Raw genomic sequence first — 18,215 nt, 5'->3', positions numbered from 1 at the left:
CTAACTCGATATAATTATATATCTATGATATATAAAATTATAACTTCACTACAATAGTTAGGCACGAATTCATATACCTTTGAATCCATTCGAAGATTTACCAAAATTTAGTTGCCAATGTCTAAATAAACGAGAAGCAATTACGTTCCTAATTAGGTGAAAAGCAGTTAATTAATCAATTCAGAACTTCTTAATTCGTTCCACCATGTCTTATTTAGACCTTTCCAAATTGAACCTGAGTTCATGAGACTAGACTCTTGAAAACAACAATGTTCACATTCCAAATTTATTAAGGTAAGATAAAATTACCCATCTGGATTCGTCTATCAAAAGTCTCAATCATAGGTAACAGAAATCTGAGTTTTTAAGAAACTTGACTCAAGACTAATTCTAAATCATATTCGCTTATTCAAACCACATTGTTTGAGCCAAAGTTGCATCTGCTCTGAATGACAAATGAAAACTAACCGGTTCTTATTCTGTAAACTAAGCCTGTAGTTACTAGCAGTACGTACTAGAGGCCTTGTCTATCCCCATTCATTGCTCCAAACATGCCAAAATCACAAGCAAAATCATTTTCTTCTATATAAGATCTGTTGAGATAATCTCTCATGTCCAAGTCAATTTGACATCCACTGGTCTCACCTTGTGAACCGTTGTTGTTTGGTTCAGAACTAGGGTTCTGAAAACTATCAGAAAGGATGAAGTTCAAGTTCTCATGTGGTATCTGATTCAAAGTATTGTCTTGGAAGTTGTAAGGCTCAAAACTTGTGTTCACTTCATCAGGAACGGTAGCTGTGTAGCTCCAAATTCCTGATTAGATGGTTCCACTGTTTGGATTTGTGTTCCTAATGAAGAAACAGCATTTGTTGCTTCAGTACTTTCATTCACCGTGACTTGTGCTAGAGGTTGTACATTAATATTTCTCAAAGGTTCCAATTCCAAGTTCCCCCCTAGCAAATTTTCTCCAAAACCAGATGGACAATCAGGGAAACTGACTCAATTATCCAAATTAAGATTTTGGGTACCATGAGCAAGCACAGGACGGTTAGAACCCTGAGACAGAAACTGGTTGTGGTTGTTGTTGAAGTAGACAAACATATATATGTCTTACATTATAAACTTAGACAAATATGATATATTTACTGCAATGTGCAAACATTGTCTATTGATTATGTACATTAATAACTAAGTAACTAACATACACTTGAGATACATTATACATACATGTTGATGTGAAAATATAAAATAGATTGGATGATTTAAGGAAAAAAAAATCACAAATTTAATCTCTTATGTTAATAAAATTGACATTCTAATAATTAATATTTATCAGATAAAAAAACATACACGTTGATGCTTAACTACTATTCACAGTGTGGAGGCATAAATTAGAAATGAATTTGAAGGGTTAGAATATGAACTCACAATAAGTTCCCGAGTGCATGTTTAGTGATCCCTCACGACCCAGCCTCGCTTCCCATTTCTTGCTTATTGGGACCCTGATTGATCTGATAGGAATGAGAGAGAGAGAAGCATAATAAAATAAACTAATGAAAGAGAGAAAGAAAGAGAAAATGCAAACCTGTAGACGCCACGGTAAGGGGAGTCACACTCACCGTCACTATAGTCCTTTCCCGTCCTGAAATTTTGTCAAGTTTTTATGGAATCAATGACTTTCTTTATCTTAAATTCTTAATTACGAACATCCTACCAATGGTTGAACATTTTTAAAAAATGGTTATTAATTTCCTATAATGTTAAACATCACAAGAACAATTTAAAATCTTACTTTGATAAGAACCAATTTTACATGATTTGAAAAATAAGAAATACTGTCAAAAAAATTTTTTAACTTGAAGTTATATAAATTATATATAATTTAAATTTTATTGAACTTTTTCTTTAATATATAACTCACCAAATAAGTCATGTTGATCAATTTTATTTACCAAGTACATCTTACACATCACTCATATTTTGTTAAGTATTATATGCAACTAACACATGATTAATAATGTAACTTAATGCAACTACGCATTTGGTGTAAGATATACATGTAAACACACATACACACTATTTTAATAAACATGTAAACACATGGTGCACATATAACACATATACACACCCTCTAAAAAAAAACACACACATATACACACAATTCACATCTTACCATCTAACAGCAGAATATAAATTCCGTTGTGCTCATCCATTGCATTTCGTCCAAATTGCGTCTCACCTACGAATAATAGTATGTTTATGAAATGGAATTCAAGTAATTAATAATAATTAAATCAAAATCCGCCACAAAATGATTTTGCAATAACATTCATAAATCTATCTACGATGACATACAGGAAAATTCGTTAATGCTTTTAAGCCCCCAATCTTCACCGACACTAAATCATGGGCTTTGGCGGCGTCAACTTCAGTAGAATAAGCACCTGCCAACTCAAACGAAAAAAAGAAATTCTACATATGGAAAATCCAATTAGTATCAATGAAAAACAAAACAAGAAAATAAAGATTCATATGGAAAATCCTACATGTGTGCTTTTCAATTGAGGAAAACATAGATTTTATCTTCGGCTATTAACATTAATATAAGCAACATTTAAAACAGAAAAAAAAATGTGTACTTACCCACATAAACTGCAATAGTTGAAGAAGATCCAGGCATATATACAAGTAAAAAACGAAGTCAAGTTAGTGAGTAATTTGAGGTAGCAAATAAATGGAGAATTGAAAAGCTTTAATTATATTTTAATAAAGGCTATTTCAACATGGTCTTCCTCTCTTCCCTGGATCGGAGTTATCCCACACATATGCTTCGAAACGCGGGTAGTTACACCTATATAATCAATCAAAATTAATTTTACATCTCATCAAGGTCACAAAATATTGGAACACAAACGTAAGCAATAGCTTAATTTCAAATAAAATCATACTTGATTACTCCTCGATATACACTCTTCCCTCCGTGAATCATTTCACTAAAACTACGATGCTCTCCATGTTGTTTTCGATCATTCTCATTCCTGTCACGATATTTCACAAAAAGAAAAATAAAATTGAGTGTATTATTGTAAGAAGTAATAAATTGCCATAGATGGCACGTACATTGCATAGGGGTCATGTTTGTGCGACAATAACTTGGATGGGGGATTAGACATTCTTCTATGTATTTTTCGTCTAGAATTCCCTCTAATACGGATGAGATATGACATTGCTTGAGTGAACAACAAGGCAAATTGTTCATCGACCCTTGAGAAGAATTTCCAATCTGTGGATTCATAAGGTGATGGGGTATAACTGGTGACTCGAGTGGACAACATGGTTGGTGGTACCATATTTGTTCTTCAAGCAGAGAGTATAATTCTTACAAGGTCAATCTATATGGTGCTGGAGTGAGTATAATAATTTGGGAGGTAGAAGTCAGAGGTTTTGTTTATAACGTTGGAATAGATCGGTAACGTTTGGTTAAGATTTCTTATAGCTAACTCAGACTTGGTTAATTGGCCTAGACTTTCACACCAATATTTGGCCATGATTTTTTTTTTGTTTAATTAAAATATAATCCGTTTTCAAAAAATTATCTAACATTTTTTTCAGATATATATCTGAAAAAATTTCGCGTTTCATTTTAATAATTATTGTCATGTTATATCCGTTAAATGATAATGTGATAGATGGAAGTCTCACATCATTAAGTCTAGTAACTAATCACGTAATTAAAAGCCTCCCCAGGTCATTAATTTTTGTTCTGCAACGACATCGTTTTACTTCTTTGGTTAAGTTGGCGCTTTCAGTAAAACACGTTCAAGCATCGTTGTTTTCTCCAAATTCAGCTAGAGTTTTCTCCTCTTCAGGTTCAAATCTCCGCCGCGTCTGACTTCGCTGTTCCTCAGAATAGAAGAAAGGACTTCGAATTTCTCTGCTTTCAGTTAGTAGCTGGTAATTGATTTGGGTCTTTGGTTCCATTTTGAAGTTAACCTCTGGTGGAAGCTGTGCAATAATTACCTACATCCGTTGTATATCAGTGTTTTTCTTGTTGTTGTTAGAGTTAATAAAAAAAAGGGGATTTGAATTTCTCGCACTTGTTGAGTTTGTTTGTTTCTTTAATTTTCGGTGTCTTGTCTTACCCTTTTGTACTAGGGTTCCAAGTAGCAGAGAGCATGGTATTGAATTTTTTTAGTTTGTTTCATTAATGTAATTTAATTTAATTACTGTGTAATTTTCAACAGTAATCCTGAACTGCACCTGGTATTGAATTTATTAACTACCGAAATTACAGTTTGGGAGGATTCGAGTATCCCCACGAGGAAATGTATTACATTTTTTTAAAATTGAAAAAAAAAAAACAAATTAATGATATGGAGAGGTTTATGCTTACCTAGAGAAAAAAAAAAGAATCTTAAGTAATTTTTTGAAAATGAACTATATTTTAGGTAGTTTTTTTTTCAACTCAATAGTTGAATATGATTAATAATTTTATTGAAGAGAGAGAATATTGTATAATCAGTCATTCAATGCAAAATAAAATAAAAAATACATTTAATATTATAAAATGATAAAAGGAAAAATGTCAATATGAGTTGGGAGTCGGTGAATGCAAAAATAAAATATATATTTAATATTATAAAATGATAAAAGGAAAAATGTTAATATGGGTTGGGAATAGCTCGGTGAATTGACATGACAATATGCTTATTAAAAAAAATTGACATGATCACCATATCATATGAACATTTTCTATGAACCTATCTCTTAGAAATTAAATGGGTGGGTTCATATTAAAATTCGTGTACGTACGTTTAAGAAAATAGAGAAATGCACAAAATTTTCATATATATATATAGCATGTGAAAAATCAACATAAAGAATTCATTTATGTATTTTTAGGATATTATAGTTAAAGAATTAAAAGTTAAAAAAACTTTGACAAAGTATTACCAATACATTGTTTAAATTTCAAATGAAAATATTTTATATATTAATTTTTTAAATAATATTTCCAATATTTTTTTGTGTGGGAAATATACATCAGATAAAACTAATAGCCACAAAAACTAATAGTAAAAAATATAGATATCAAGATCAGTAGGGAGAAAAGTCACTGGTATATTTGAAGGATGTTCATTATTAATGAAGTTATCATAATAAATCTCTATCGAAAATCTTTAAAAAAAAGTAAGGACTAATAACTAGTAATTTTTTTATCCATAGATATTAAATATACTATTAAAAGATTTATAATATAAATACTCTGTTGGACTAATTAATTAAGTTAAACACCTTTTACGTAATTTAGTTAAACAATATATGCGAGTTTCTTTCTGTAATTAAGTTGCATGTATTACAGAATATGTCAAAAATCGACGGGATAATACTGAACTTTTTACAGATTGTATAGAACACTGTTTTTTCTTTACAGATTGTACAACACTCTTTCAATGTTTATTTAATGTAATTCGATTTCATTACAGCAAAATCTCTTATTTCATAAATGATAAAGTTCACAAGGAGATTTGTTTACTTTCTGGAGTCGGCTTAGTCTTGACTTCATAATACGTGGAAAGAGAATAAAAGCTATACTAAACTATTTTATTTTATTTCTTAAATATTAGATTTTAATTGGGTAATTTATTGGTGCACTATGTTATTAGTCACGTTTTTTTATTAATAACAAATTTTGTCAGCAAATTTAGATAATTTTTAGGGAAATCTTTCTTCTTCACGTTTTTAATTTATAACACTCAAACTCAAAATCTTATTTAAAAAATTTGAACACAATTTTATTCGAACCAATCACATGTTAATTAATTAGTGCATGCTAATATACTACTGTAGTTTACATTATTCAAACTAGGGGAAGAGTAGAAAAAATATCTACTGTGGTTAAATACAGTTAAATAATAGAAAAAATAGAAGTTAAATACAGTTACATGTTAATTAATTAGTGCATGCTAATATACTGCTGTAGTTTACATTATTCAAACTAGGGGAAGAGGAGAAAAAATATCTACTGTGGTTAAATACAGTTAAATAATAGAAAAAATAGAAGTTAAATACAGTTAAAAATGATAGAATAAAAAACCTAACAATTAATATAAAAGTAATAGGAAGTTAATGTAGGTTAGAAGAAAAAATTTAAATTTAAGAAGTGATTTAAGGATAAATTATCCAATGAAATGTGGATACTAAATGAGATAATTCTCATTATTAATAATTATAGATAAGCTGTAAATTATGTTTTAGAAAAATGAATTTATAATATTAAATGTACTTCCTTTTTATTTATTTTTTATTGAATATTGATTTCCTGCATAATAAAAAATATTGATTTTATATTTCCTTCATAAATGCATGAACCTCTTGCTTCGTTGAATTGGGAAAATCCTGAAGTGTCAAATAAATCAGATGAAAAACGTTAAATATTTGTGTAAAATTTATGCTCTATACCATGGATCCCTTTAAATCTAAAAGGATATTAACAAATCAACATTTAACATTTTTACTAAATACTTTAAGACATAATAAATAAATTTTCTTTCAAAAAAAAGAATACTAAATAATTTCTTTGAATTAATTATATATTAAATATTTTATTTGGATATATAAAACAATACAATAAATTTTATAAACTTATTTTTTGTATTTATCTCTTTTTTTCATTATGAAATATATATTAAATTATGTGCAAAAGAAAGACAGACACAAAAAATATTACTATTATTTTTTTATTGGTAAAAAATAAAAAACAATATCAAAGAGTTTATGATAATTCATTTAATCAATCGAGTTAAACTCTTTTAACAAAAATGTTATTATGGTACAAACTAACTCTTTTAACAAAAATGTTATTATGGTACAAACTAACTCTTTTAACAAAAATGTTATTATGTTACAAACTATTATATATGTTATTGTAAAAAAAAAATATTTCTCTTTTATTTATAATTTGATGAATTTACTCGAATCCTATATATTTATAATCTTGAACTGTCAAATCGAATGTAAGGGTTAAATATTAGTGTAAAATTTATGCTCTATCCGACGAAATCCTTTAATTAAAATCTAAAAGGAAATAAATAAAGGTGCATTTAATATTTTAAACTAAACATTTTAAGACTTAATTTATAATTTCTTTGGAATTATAATACATTAAACACTTTATTTGTCATTGGATGTGTTTATTTGAATTATACACCTAATATAGATAGATAAATAAATAGAAAATAGTATTTTGATATGTGAATTATACAGGTAAATGTTTATTTGTATATAATCAAATTTTATAATAAATAAATATCATTAAATACGTTTTGACTGTTGACAATTTTTTTAGGACATTCTTAAAATGAACAATGAATAATTTAATTTATGATATACGGTTATTTTAAATTATTAGTATTTTTTAAAGCATTATTAAAATTCAATTTATACAGAGACATAAAAGTGAGTAAATCGAAAAGGATAAGCATTTAAAAAATGGCTAAGTTACCATTTTTGTTTTCCTTTAATTTCTACTCTAAAATTTTTGTCTCATTTTTGTCGATCACCACATTAAACAAATGGGTCACTTGATAAGAACATGAAGAAAACAAATGTTACCTTGTAATGGACATCCAGAAATGTAAGAAATTATGGGAAAAGGGTGTAACCTTGGAGATGGTGTCCTTTGTTTTTGGCCATCATGATATTTAAACTTCATGACAAAATGTTAGAACATGAAACAAAGTAAAAGGAGAGGAGGAAAAAGAAAATAAGTTCTAAGTAAATTAGTCACATTGTACGTGTAAGTGTATGCAATGTAGATTTTAAAAGTGTGATTAAATTAATGAGAGAGGTGGGTATTTGTAGATTTCATTCATTCTATGTGATGATTTTTTTTTCCGACGTGAGCGATGATTAAATCTTGAGAGTTTACTAAATTTATTTTCCAACACTTAAAAAAAAGGAAAGGGAAAATGAATTTATTCTGATAATTGAATTTCTCTTATTTTCCAACAAAAATTATTGTCAAGTTTGACTTGCAAAACTTGAAAAGTAGTTTGATTTAGAAAAAAAAAACCATTAAATATAAATAAATATTTGACATGATAAAGAATTTAATTGATTAAGAATTGATTCTTACTAAAATACTTAAACAAAGGATTTAACACGAGTAAAGGTAACACTTTAGTCCAAAATAAGTTGGCCCATTTTTTTAAGTGTATTAGCATTACATAGGAATGACATGATAAATGGTTATTTCTATATCATTAAATAAATATTTTTTAATATATAAATTATATTATAATTAAAATTTATTATGAATCATTTAAATATATATATATATATATATTATTTTCTAATTTAGTATGAATCATTTAAATTGTAATATAAAGTTATGTTTAATTCTTGCCAATTTCTTTAATAAAACTATTGAGATTAATTTAAAAATGGAGATCAAATTGAGTGATTTCAAATGGATATGAGGTTAAGAATAAATATACATATAAATATAAAAATAGTATAGTTTGAGATAGTTGAGAGTTAAAAAAAAATCTTATTGCAACTTGCAAGGACTGTATGTAAAATGCACTTTGAAATTAAGAAGATATAATATTAAAATGTGTAATAAAAATGTTTAAGAGCAAGAGTGTCATTCTCTAAGTTGTGTATTTTAATTAATAAAAAAAGAAAAATAAAATAAAAATTGTCTAACCATATTTTTAGAAATTTCAGCTATTGTTTTATATCGTTTATTTATTTTATAATATTTTTCTTTTGCTAGTCTTTACCACTTTGACTAAAGAAATTAGCAAACTTAATATTGAGACACAATGCAACATGTCAAACCACTTTTCATGGCTCATATACTTCCCCTGATTCTATCAACTCATTCTTTGGCCAATACAAAAAATTTCACTTGTTTTTACACCGTTGTGGCCGGCCTTTATGCATAATATAGTTTGTTCCTCCACATGCCACAGTAACAGAAAAAAAATAGTATTGTGAAGTTGGTGTTATCTCCTTCAACCTTGAGCCTACATCATAAAAGTATGTGTCTAACTAAACAAACAGGTGATGGTACTCCTTAGTATCATTAACATTTGTAATCCAATGCCAAACAGAGAATGTATCATGGCCAAACCATTCCTATATAATCATCAGATTGAAAAGAAACCAAAAATGATGTGAAATACAAAGCTTAAAATTTACATACAAAGACTCAACAAAAAAACAAGGCAGTCTTTGAGTTGGAACATAGAAGTTCAGACTGGAATGGAGGGTTCCTCATATGGTTCATGCAAATTTGCAATGCAAGTTCTTGACTCCAAGGACAGAAGGCCTCTTACAACTTCTACCATGGATGGCCTTTTCTCAGGCACCACAGAAGTGCAACGAAGCGCAATGTCTAAGGCTCCAATCATTTCTTGGTGACAAGTGTGTGAGATTTTAGGGTCAAGAACTTGTTGCACCCCATTAGTGATATTCACTTTCCTTCTAACCCACTTCACAATGTCAAGTGAGTCACTAGACTCTGTTTGCTCTGCTTTCCTGCCACTCACTAGCTCTAGCAATACCACACCAAAGCTGTAGATGTCCAATTGTTCAGTTGCTTTCTTACTGTAACCATTTTCTGCATTGCAACAATACAATATGGTAATTTTTACTGTTAGCTAATACAATAAGCAAAATTACATATTTGTTGCCAGCATTCATATTAATGATATTCTAGGCATTGTTTTCTATCAATAGTATATTTCATAAAATGGAGTTATAAATCCGTTTACTGGATATTCATGTTAAAATATGGAACATAATTCAGGTAGTTATAGTTAATCAAGTACGATGATGCAACTCTACTGAAATCCACTAAAGTCATGTGAAATTTATCAGCTAACAAGCCACGCAAGGCCTCACTAATGCAAAATTTGCAGAAAGAAAGAGAGTAGACACTCAATCAGAAGCCAAGGTCAAGAAGTATCAAAATGAATCATCTCAAGAATTCGCCTAAAAAATCAAGCAATTTCATAATAAAGTGAACATTCAAGCAATCATGTATGTCTTAATTTGTATCAAAAGGAAATTCTATGAATTACATGAGTTTGTTCAGTCATGGGAGAATGCATTTTCAGTTGTTCCTCTTAAAGTGAGTGTTTTATGTAATTAAGTCATTTGCAAAACTTATCATACCTGGTGCAATGTAACATGAAGATGCTGCTTCAGAGTTCAAAACTGATTGAAATGCAGCTTCTCCCACTACTCGATCAAGAGCGAAATCTGTGAGTTTTGGCTCAAAGTTTGCTTCCAACAAAATGTTACTTGACTTGACATTTCTGTGAAGCAAGTGAGGGACATAATCCTTGTGAAGATATGCCAGTCCTTGAGCAACTCCAATGGCAATTCTCAATCGAAGTCCCCACTGCAACTGAAAATTCGGACGAGAAATCAAATCCCCTAAGCTCCCTCCATGCAAGTACTCATAAATGAGAAATACTGACTCATCAGAGTGGCAGAACCCCAGAATTTTAACAACATTCTTGTGCCTAATTTTTGCCAAAGTCTTGACCTCAGCCTTCAAACTTTTTGAGGACTGGTTTCCAAAATTAACCAACTTCTTCACAGCTACTAGTTCACCACTAGGCAAATTCACAACATAAACTTTACCAAAAGCCCCACCATTTCCCCTTGAGCTCTTCTCATTCATCCCCATAAGCAGATCATGCTCAGTAATCCTGAGAGGATAGAAGAACACCGAGCGCCAAACGCCAACTCGATCACCCTTGCAAGATCTCCTATACAAAATAAAGCCACCAACAACAATGGCAGTTCCAGCAACAAAGGCTAAAGAGATGAGGGCACAAGCTAAGGTTGTTGTGCTACCAATGTGGTGTTTTGGCATGTCATCAGAGCAAGAGTTAGGCAATCCAGGGCCACAAAGACCAGGGTTTCCTTCCAAAAATGAGGCAGGGAGACCAGAAATCAAGGAGTATGGTACCTTACCTGATAGCTGATTGAAGGACACATTGAAAAGAGCAAGCTTCAAGTTTTGAAGCCCTTGTGGGATTGAACCAGTGAGATTGTTATCTGAAAGATCAAGGTAAGTAAGCACAGGTAGCTCAGCAAGGGAAGATGGTATTTCTCCTATTAGACTGTTATCAGCTAAAGACAATGAAACAAGTTTCCTGCATTTTTTCAGCTCTGGGATTTGTCCAGAAAGAGAATTGTGGGAGAGATTCACTATGCTCATAACAGGAGAGTCACAAAAGTTCGGAGGAAGTTCACCATAGAAACGGTTGAGAGAAGCAGAAAATCTGTATAAGCTCTTGACAAGGCCAAGACCTTGAGGAATTTTACCAGCAAAGGTGTTGTTGTCAAGTTGAACTTGCTCCAACTGACCAGCTCCTGAAACTGACTCGGGTATCTTCCCTGAGAATCTGTTGTTTTCAGCTCTGATGAGCTTAATTTTGGGTAATGACCACAATCCAATGGGGAAATCACCAGAGAAACCATTGTTCTGGACTTGGAACCTCTCAAGGCTCTTACATTCACCAATGGAATTAGGTATTGAACCAGTGAAGGCATTTGTGTGGAGACTGAGGTTAATAATAAGGCCTTGTCCCTTGCATATGCCACTTGGAAATGGCCCCAAAAGCTTGTTTTGTGAAACATCCAATGAAACCAGGTTCTTGAGAGAAGATGGTAGTAGAGCCTTTGTAACCCCACCTGTTAGGTTGTTCTCAGAGAGATCCAAATGGGTCAAGCTGACAAGGCCCACCAGAGATTCTGGAATTCCACCTTGAAAAGAAGAGCTTTGCAACAGAAGTTGCTTTAGATTTCCAAGCTCACCAATGTCCTCAGGAATCTCACTCACCAAGTATGGATTCTGAGACAAATCAAGAACCTCAAGTTTGGTTAGATTTCCAAAGACAGCAGGTACACTACCTGAAAGCAAGTTGCTTCCCAAGTTGAGAACTTGGAGGTTCTTCAAGGAGCCTATGCTTTCAGGAATGTTTCCCTCTATGTGGTTTCTGCTCAAATCAAGCACTTTCAATGAACCAAACTGAGAAATCTGAGAAGGGATAGTGCCCCATATGAGGTTGGTGCTGAGATTCAAAGTCTCCAAAGAACTACACTGAGAGAGATGAAGAGGGATGGGTTGGTTGAAGATGTTGTCAGCAAGGTTGAGATAAGACAGATTTGGAAGGTCACATATTGAAGATGAGATATCTCCAGAAAGGTTTAGGCTTTGAAGGTTGATAGAAGTTACTGAGAGTGAAGGTGTGGTGGAGCAAGTGATTCCAGTCCAGTTACAGTGGTGGTTTGAGGAAGTGTTGAACCAGCTTGACAAGGCCTTCTTGGAGTCTTCAATGGAGGCCTTGAAGGAGAGAAGAATATCACCCTCTGATGAAGATGAACTAAGATTTATGAAGATTGAGAGGTACACAGAGAGAAGAAGGAATAGGTATGTACAGAATGTGGTAGTAGCCATGAGCTTGGTGTGTGTGTCTGCAAAAGAACTTGCTTTGAGTTGTTTTTCAACAACGGCTTCTATATCAGTGTTTTAGTGTGGGAATGTGTCTTGAGATATTACGGGAGCTTCATGGGCTGGAAAGAAAAAAGCTTGCATTTTTACGTGCAAAAACTCATCATGGCCATTGAGAAATTTGTTGATAAAACCCACAAAAGTCTCTCTTTCTCTCTCTTTTGTGTAAGACTTTTTTTTCCCTTCATGGCATTGCGTTGTGTCAAGAGGAATTGTATTTGGACAAGAAAATGGTACAATAATTTCCACAGTAAGGGAAGTGATGTGAAGAGATTAAACATAAGTATAAGGTAAAATGTCAATGTGTTGAAAAGATAGAAAAAAACACATAATATTATAAAATGCTCCTTAAAAAATGTTTGTTTGTGTTTTTTACTGATGTTTGTTTTTGTTCCTTAAAAAATGTTTATCGTTGATGAAAATGTGTTACTTGTAATTCTTATTTTTCATATACAAGTATTTATTTGTCAAAAACACATTTCTAGAGCAAATAAACAAACAAAAAAATGGTTTTTTTTACATAGACTAAAAAGTAAATGCTCAGTTTACATAATCACAGATATCTTCATAGTATACTTATATCACCTTATGACCTTTAATATTATAAAAAATATATATTATATGAATAATTTAGTATAAGTTAAGCTTAATTTAAACATTCTACCCGACCCATATTTAATTTTACCTTTATGTTTTGTTTCCACTTGTTAGTATATGCATTTATTGTTACTACTGGTAGCAAATTTCTCCGAAACAGGGCCAAACAATGTCAGGTGAGAAGTTACAAGCCATTGTACCAAAATAGTTGTTACTGTTATAGACCATCGAGTCACTAATATCGCGGGAATTTTCACCCTCTAAGAAGGGAAAAAGAAGTGGTGAAGTTTTTTCAACGTTGCAAAATAGAATCCAAAGAAGCTAAATAGTAAGGTAGGGATAGGCCCCGGATTTGACCTTGGAACGCCCAAACGTTTTTATTTAGGATTAGGATTATTACCGCGGCAACCAATTCTATGCATTGAAGACGTTTTGGCACGGTCACCGGGTCACGTGCCAACATTGTCAATTTCTGTTCCTACGTGGGGTCTCTAATTGACCGTCAGAAGCATGAAACCACCTTGGCCTTGGGGAATTTAGCTTTAGTATTAAACAAAATTAACAACACCATAATTCATTCGAGTAAAATTAATTTTGAATTTCTTAAATAATACTATCTCTTATTTGAGTTTTATAAAAGGAAAAATATAATTGAAAATAAATAAATACTAATTGGTATTTTTAAGACATTAATTAAAAAAATTAAAATAAAAATCTTTATTAAAAAAATTATGTTATTTATTATCATTTTGGGTTTTTTTTTATAATTTTTATATTAAATATTTTTTTAATTCCTTAATCAATATCTTACGCTCAATAACAATATTCTTAAAAATAATTATCTCAATGCGTGTTTGGAAGGACATTATAAACGCATGCATCCTTCGATCTCACGTCTAAACCTTACAAACATTGATGCAGAAGCTAAAACTAATGGCTTCTAAAAATTCGCATCACCTCAAGCTCAAAATCAAAATCATTTCCAAACATGTTATCAATCAAGTCTTTGAAATGATATTAATCATCAATAAGACTTATAAATATTTTACATTTACAATATAACAAAAAAATTAACAATAATTCAAAACTTATATTAGGAGCAATAGGTGTCCCATGTAATATATGGGATGAACCAACAGACTTAAAAAACCAAAGAGTAGTATTATTATATGTTGAAAGTTAGGAGGTTGGTGCAATTGAGAAAGAAAAAATAAAAAAAAAAGTGTGTGAATAAGAGGACGAAAAGCGAGGCATGGAAGAATGGCTTCTCGTGAGTGACAGCGTTGATGAGAGACAGAGGTCCCCATCGCACGTTTCAGACTCGTTTGGAATTATATGAAGTCCAAATAATAAAATAACACGGTACGGAGGTCAAGATAACTTCGGATAAGTATCGTTATAGTAATATAATTTTTTTTTTCTGAGTTACAGTAGTATAATGCTACTTCTACAATATTTCATTTCCTTTGCTTAATTTATTTAGACCCCTTTTTTCTTATTTCAAAAAATAAAAGAGTTAGACCCCTATTTTCTTATTTCAAAACATAAGAGTTAGACACCCTCCTCCTAATGAATAGTCGCAATTTTTTATATTCATGGTTTAACTCACTTGATTAAGCTGAGTATGAGTTGTTATAACTTTTTTTAGTATTTATTTTTTATTCTTACTGGTTAAAAAATGATAATCAATTGTTTATATTTATGATTTATGATAATCGTTTGTTGTTGCTCTTTTATATGCATGGGATGGGATCCACAATCTAGCTAGAGTAGGTCAGGAAGAGAGTGAATGAGGAATATTACATTTCACCAATGAAACAAGTGCATTAGACATGAACTGATAGATCCTCTGATACACACAATTTATTGTAGCGGTGAAGGACTACACAAATTAATGAATCTAGCTAGCTCCTGCAGTGAGGGATTTATTTTAGAGAACAAAATTAAAAAAAAATGTATAATTATTAATTAAAATTTAAATAAGTACATAATTTATTATGCATCTAGTCATAATATTAATTATATCAATAACTATATATAAAAAACTCCACTTTATTGTTTAAAATCATTTTTCACCCTGTGAGTTAAATTCACAGTTAAAAAAAATTGTAAAAAAGTTATATTAAAAATCTAATTTTTAAAAAAATGATTGTTACACATTTATTTTTAACTACTTGTATTTGCAGCGTATTTGTCTATAAAAATCATTAAGAAAAAAATTTTAAATTATGTAAAAATTAACAAGTAATTAATAAAATTTTAATAATTTCATCATCGGGACAGGTACGGGGATGAGGATGGGTATGGATATGGGACGGATAGTGACATCCCCGGTCCCGATCAAAAAAGTCGGATAATCCTCGAATCCGACCCGAACTCATACCAATCAATTCAGATATTTCTGATCAAAATCGAGATAAATTTAGACAGATATTCACAAGTACAGGTTTTATTGTGATGTCTGCTTGGGAGTTGGGAGGCATTTGATAGGGAAAAGGAAGAAGTTAAGAATGTTAGTTTTTTAAGTTAGATGTATAATTTCTTGTAAAAAAAAAGTTTGACGTATAATTTTTAAAAAAATCAAGAAACCTTGTTTTACTTTAATGCTTTTGGCTTTTGAATATGTTGAATAAGATAATTTACTTAGTTTTTAATTATTTTTATTGGTTGAAAGATTTATTTAATCATTTAATAAATAGTTTTTTTAGTAATTTTAAATATTTTTTCAAATATTACTTAAAGTAATATTTTTTAAAAAATATTAAATTTTAGATTTTAATTTTTAATATTTTTTATTTTTTATTTTTATTCTTAATATATTTATTATATTTTTTGGTTGTTTTTTTTTAAATAAATCATAATTTTATTATTTTTTATTATTTTATAATTTTCAACTCAAACTAATTTTATTATACACTTATATTTATATTATTAAGTAAATAATAATAATGTGCAAATATATTCTCATAAATATTACCCGAACTAACAATAATAATGAGTTTAACAATTACACAAGCTGAGATGTCCTAGATGTATTTTAAAATGAATAAAGGGAATCATAAAATGTCCACTTTCTCTGACAAGAGTGGACGAAATCCAAGAAGTTCCTAACAGTATCAACATAATATCAAAAGATTCTTAACTTTTGTGTGATTTCTATCAACATAACAGAGCCACTGCCCACGAGGATAGTTTCTCTTTCTGAATTCAAAACTCGCCTAAAGTTCTGACTTGGGAGAAATTATGCAAAATGTGTCATGACAGTTAAATTTGTTACAGGATTTTATTGTATTTGGCTCGTAATTTTATTTTGGGCAAAATGTTGTTTTTCATTAAGTTTTTATAATTTTTATTTTTTGTCGCTAAATAAAATTTTGATGAAGTTTAATCTATATCAATCCTTGTTGTTAAATATTATCATTGAGGGATAACATAATAACTATGTTGTGACAATCACATATCAAATTTATGGATAAGTTATATTTTTGTCTTTTGTTTTTATACGAAATTTAATTTTAGTTTCTCAATAATTTTTTTATTAATCTTATTCTCTTAATTTGTAATTATTATTGTTTTTAGTCATTCTAATTAGTTATCACTGTTAAACAATCACATGTAATCATGTAACTTATTAGGAACAATCACCTAATAAAATATTGTTGAAGATGTATTTTAATAATTTTAAGGTGTTATAAATTTTTTAAAGGTTTAAAATTTTGAACAACAAAAATAAATGCAATAAGCAAAATCAATAAACCACAAAAAGGATTTACACAAATCAGCAAGTCATATATAACCATGATGCAAGACATAAAATCAGCAAGTCATATTTATCAAAGAAAATATTTATATCTTATTTATGATTTAATTAAAAATAATTCTATTTTAATTTTTTTAATTTGCTGTTTCACTGAAAAAAAAAAAGTTGCTGCTTCAAAATTCAATGCATCTACTGATCTAGCATTTTTCCAGGTGATTTGTTTATAGTTGACTTTAATTTTGTCTTAGACATACCATGATACCAGTGCCCATTATATGAGCTTTTGCTGTGAAAGTGTCCATGTCTCTGAAATCAGAAGGGACTATAACGAAAATTGCTGAACCCCTGAAGCGACCTGGAAAATGATGGAAATGGAAAGAGGAAAAATCCAAAGAGAAAGTGAGAAGCTCCTGGGGCCAAAATACAATTAGAAGTGAAGCCCCCCTGCTTCAGAAACCCTTTCAGATTCTTCCTTTAGAGTACTGTAGCACCCTGCAGGATTATTAGTAGCAAAAAAAATGAATAATAATAAGAAAGAACGAAGGACAGTAGCAAAAAGACAAACGAAAAGAGTTATACAATTTTTGGTATGGATTGTTAGCACTATAATAATTAGGTGGCAGTGAGCAGTGCCTAATCAATTCCTTTGACTTTTCTCTGCCTCGTACCCTAACCCCTGTCCAATTAGCTACATTATCATCCACCACTGAGGACTAATTAGATGACATTAGGCCATGTCACCACAAAATTAATCACCTAATACAATTTTCATTTATTAATCAGGACCATGAAAGAAAACCAAGAAAGTGAGACTCTAGTTTTTTTTTTCTTTCTTTTTCCTCTTATAGATAATCATCATGTTTGATTACCTACTAATAAAGTCAATCATATATTAACATCATATTTATTGTAGTACTAATGAAGACTGTAACAATAATTAAAAAAGTTGTAGACTAGAATAATTGTTTAGGTGCGAAATCGGACAGGAGTATTTGTTTGGCACATCGATCATAGCAGTCAAAGACATCAAAGCTATGCGTGCCCTTTGGAATCATTATTTTCATTGATATTGTTAAACGAATATAACTCACTCACTTAAGGAAGAATATATAAATTATTGTGAATTTTTTAGTATTATGTTTTATTCTCATAAATAAAAAAAATATTTTCATTGATATTGACTTTTATCGATAAAATTAAGATTTGTGTTTGGAGTTTAATTTCTAAATTGCATAGTTATCTAATTAGAAATTATTATTGATATAAATTTTAATATACTTTTTATAAATTTTAATAAACATATCATATTTAATAGTATGT

The 18,215-nt window shown here is 30.1% G+C and overlaps 1 protein-coding gene across 1 annotated transcript; it reads right to left on the bottom strand.

Moving 5' to 3' along the window:
• Window positions 1–8,995: 8,995 nt before the first annotated feature.
• LOC114406745 (probably inactive leucine-rich repeat receptor-like protein kinase At5g06940) lies at window positions 8,996–12,769 on the bottom strand. The gene is made up of 2 exons (XM_028369536.1): window positions 10,186–12,769; window positions 8,996–9,628 (listed from the first exon to the last, which is right to left on the bottom strand). The coding sequence occupies exons 1-2, from the start codon at window positions 12,482–12,484 to the stop codon at window positions 9,261–9,263; spliced, it is 2,667 nt and encodes an 888-aa protein (XP_028225337.1). The 5' UTR covers window positions 12,485–12,769; the 3' UTR covers window positions 8,996–9,260.
• Window positions 12,770–18,215: the final 5,446 nt, after the last annotated feature.

The sequence above is a fragment of the Glycine soja genome, chromosome 3 (assembly GCF_004193775.1).
Source record: "Glycine soja cultivar W05 chromosome 3, ASM419377v2, whole genome shotgun sequence".
Lineage (NCBI taxonomy): Eukaryota > Viridiplantae > Streptophyta > Magnoliopsida > Fabales > Fabaceae > Glycine > Glycine soja.
This window is presented reverse-complemented; position numbering and strand designations above follow the sequence as displayed.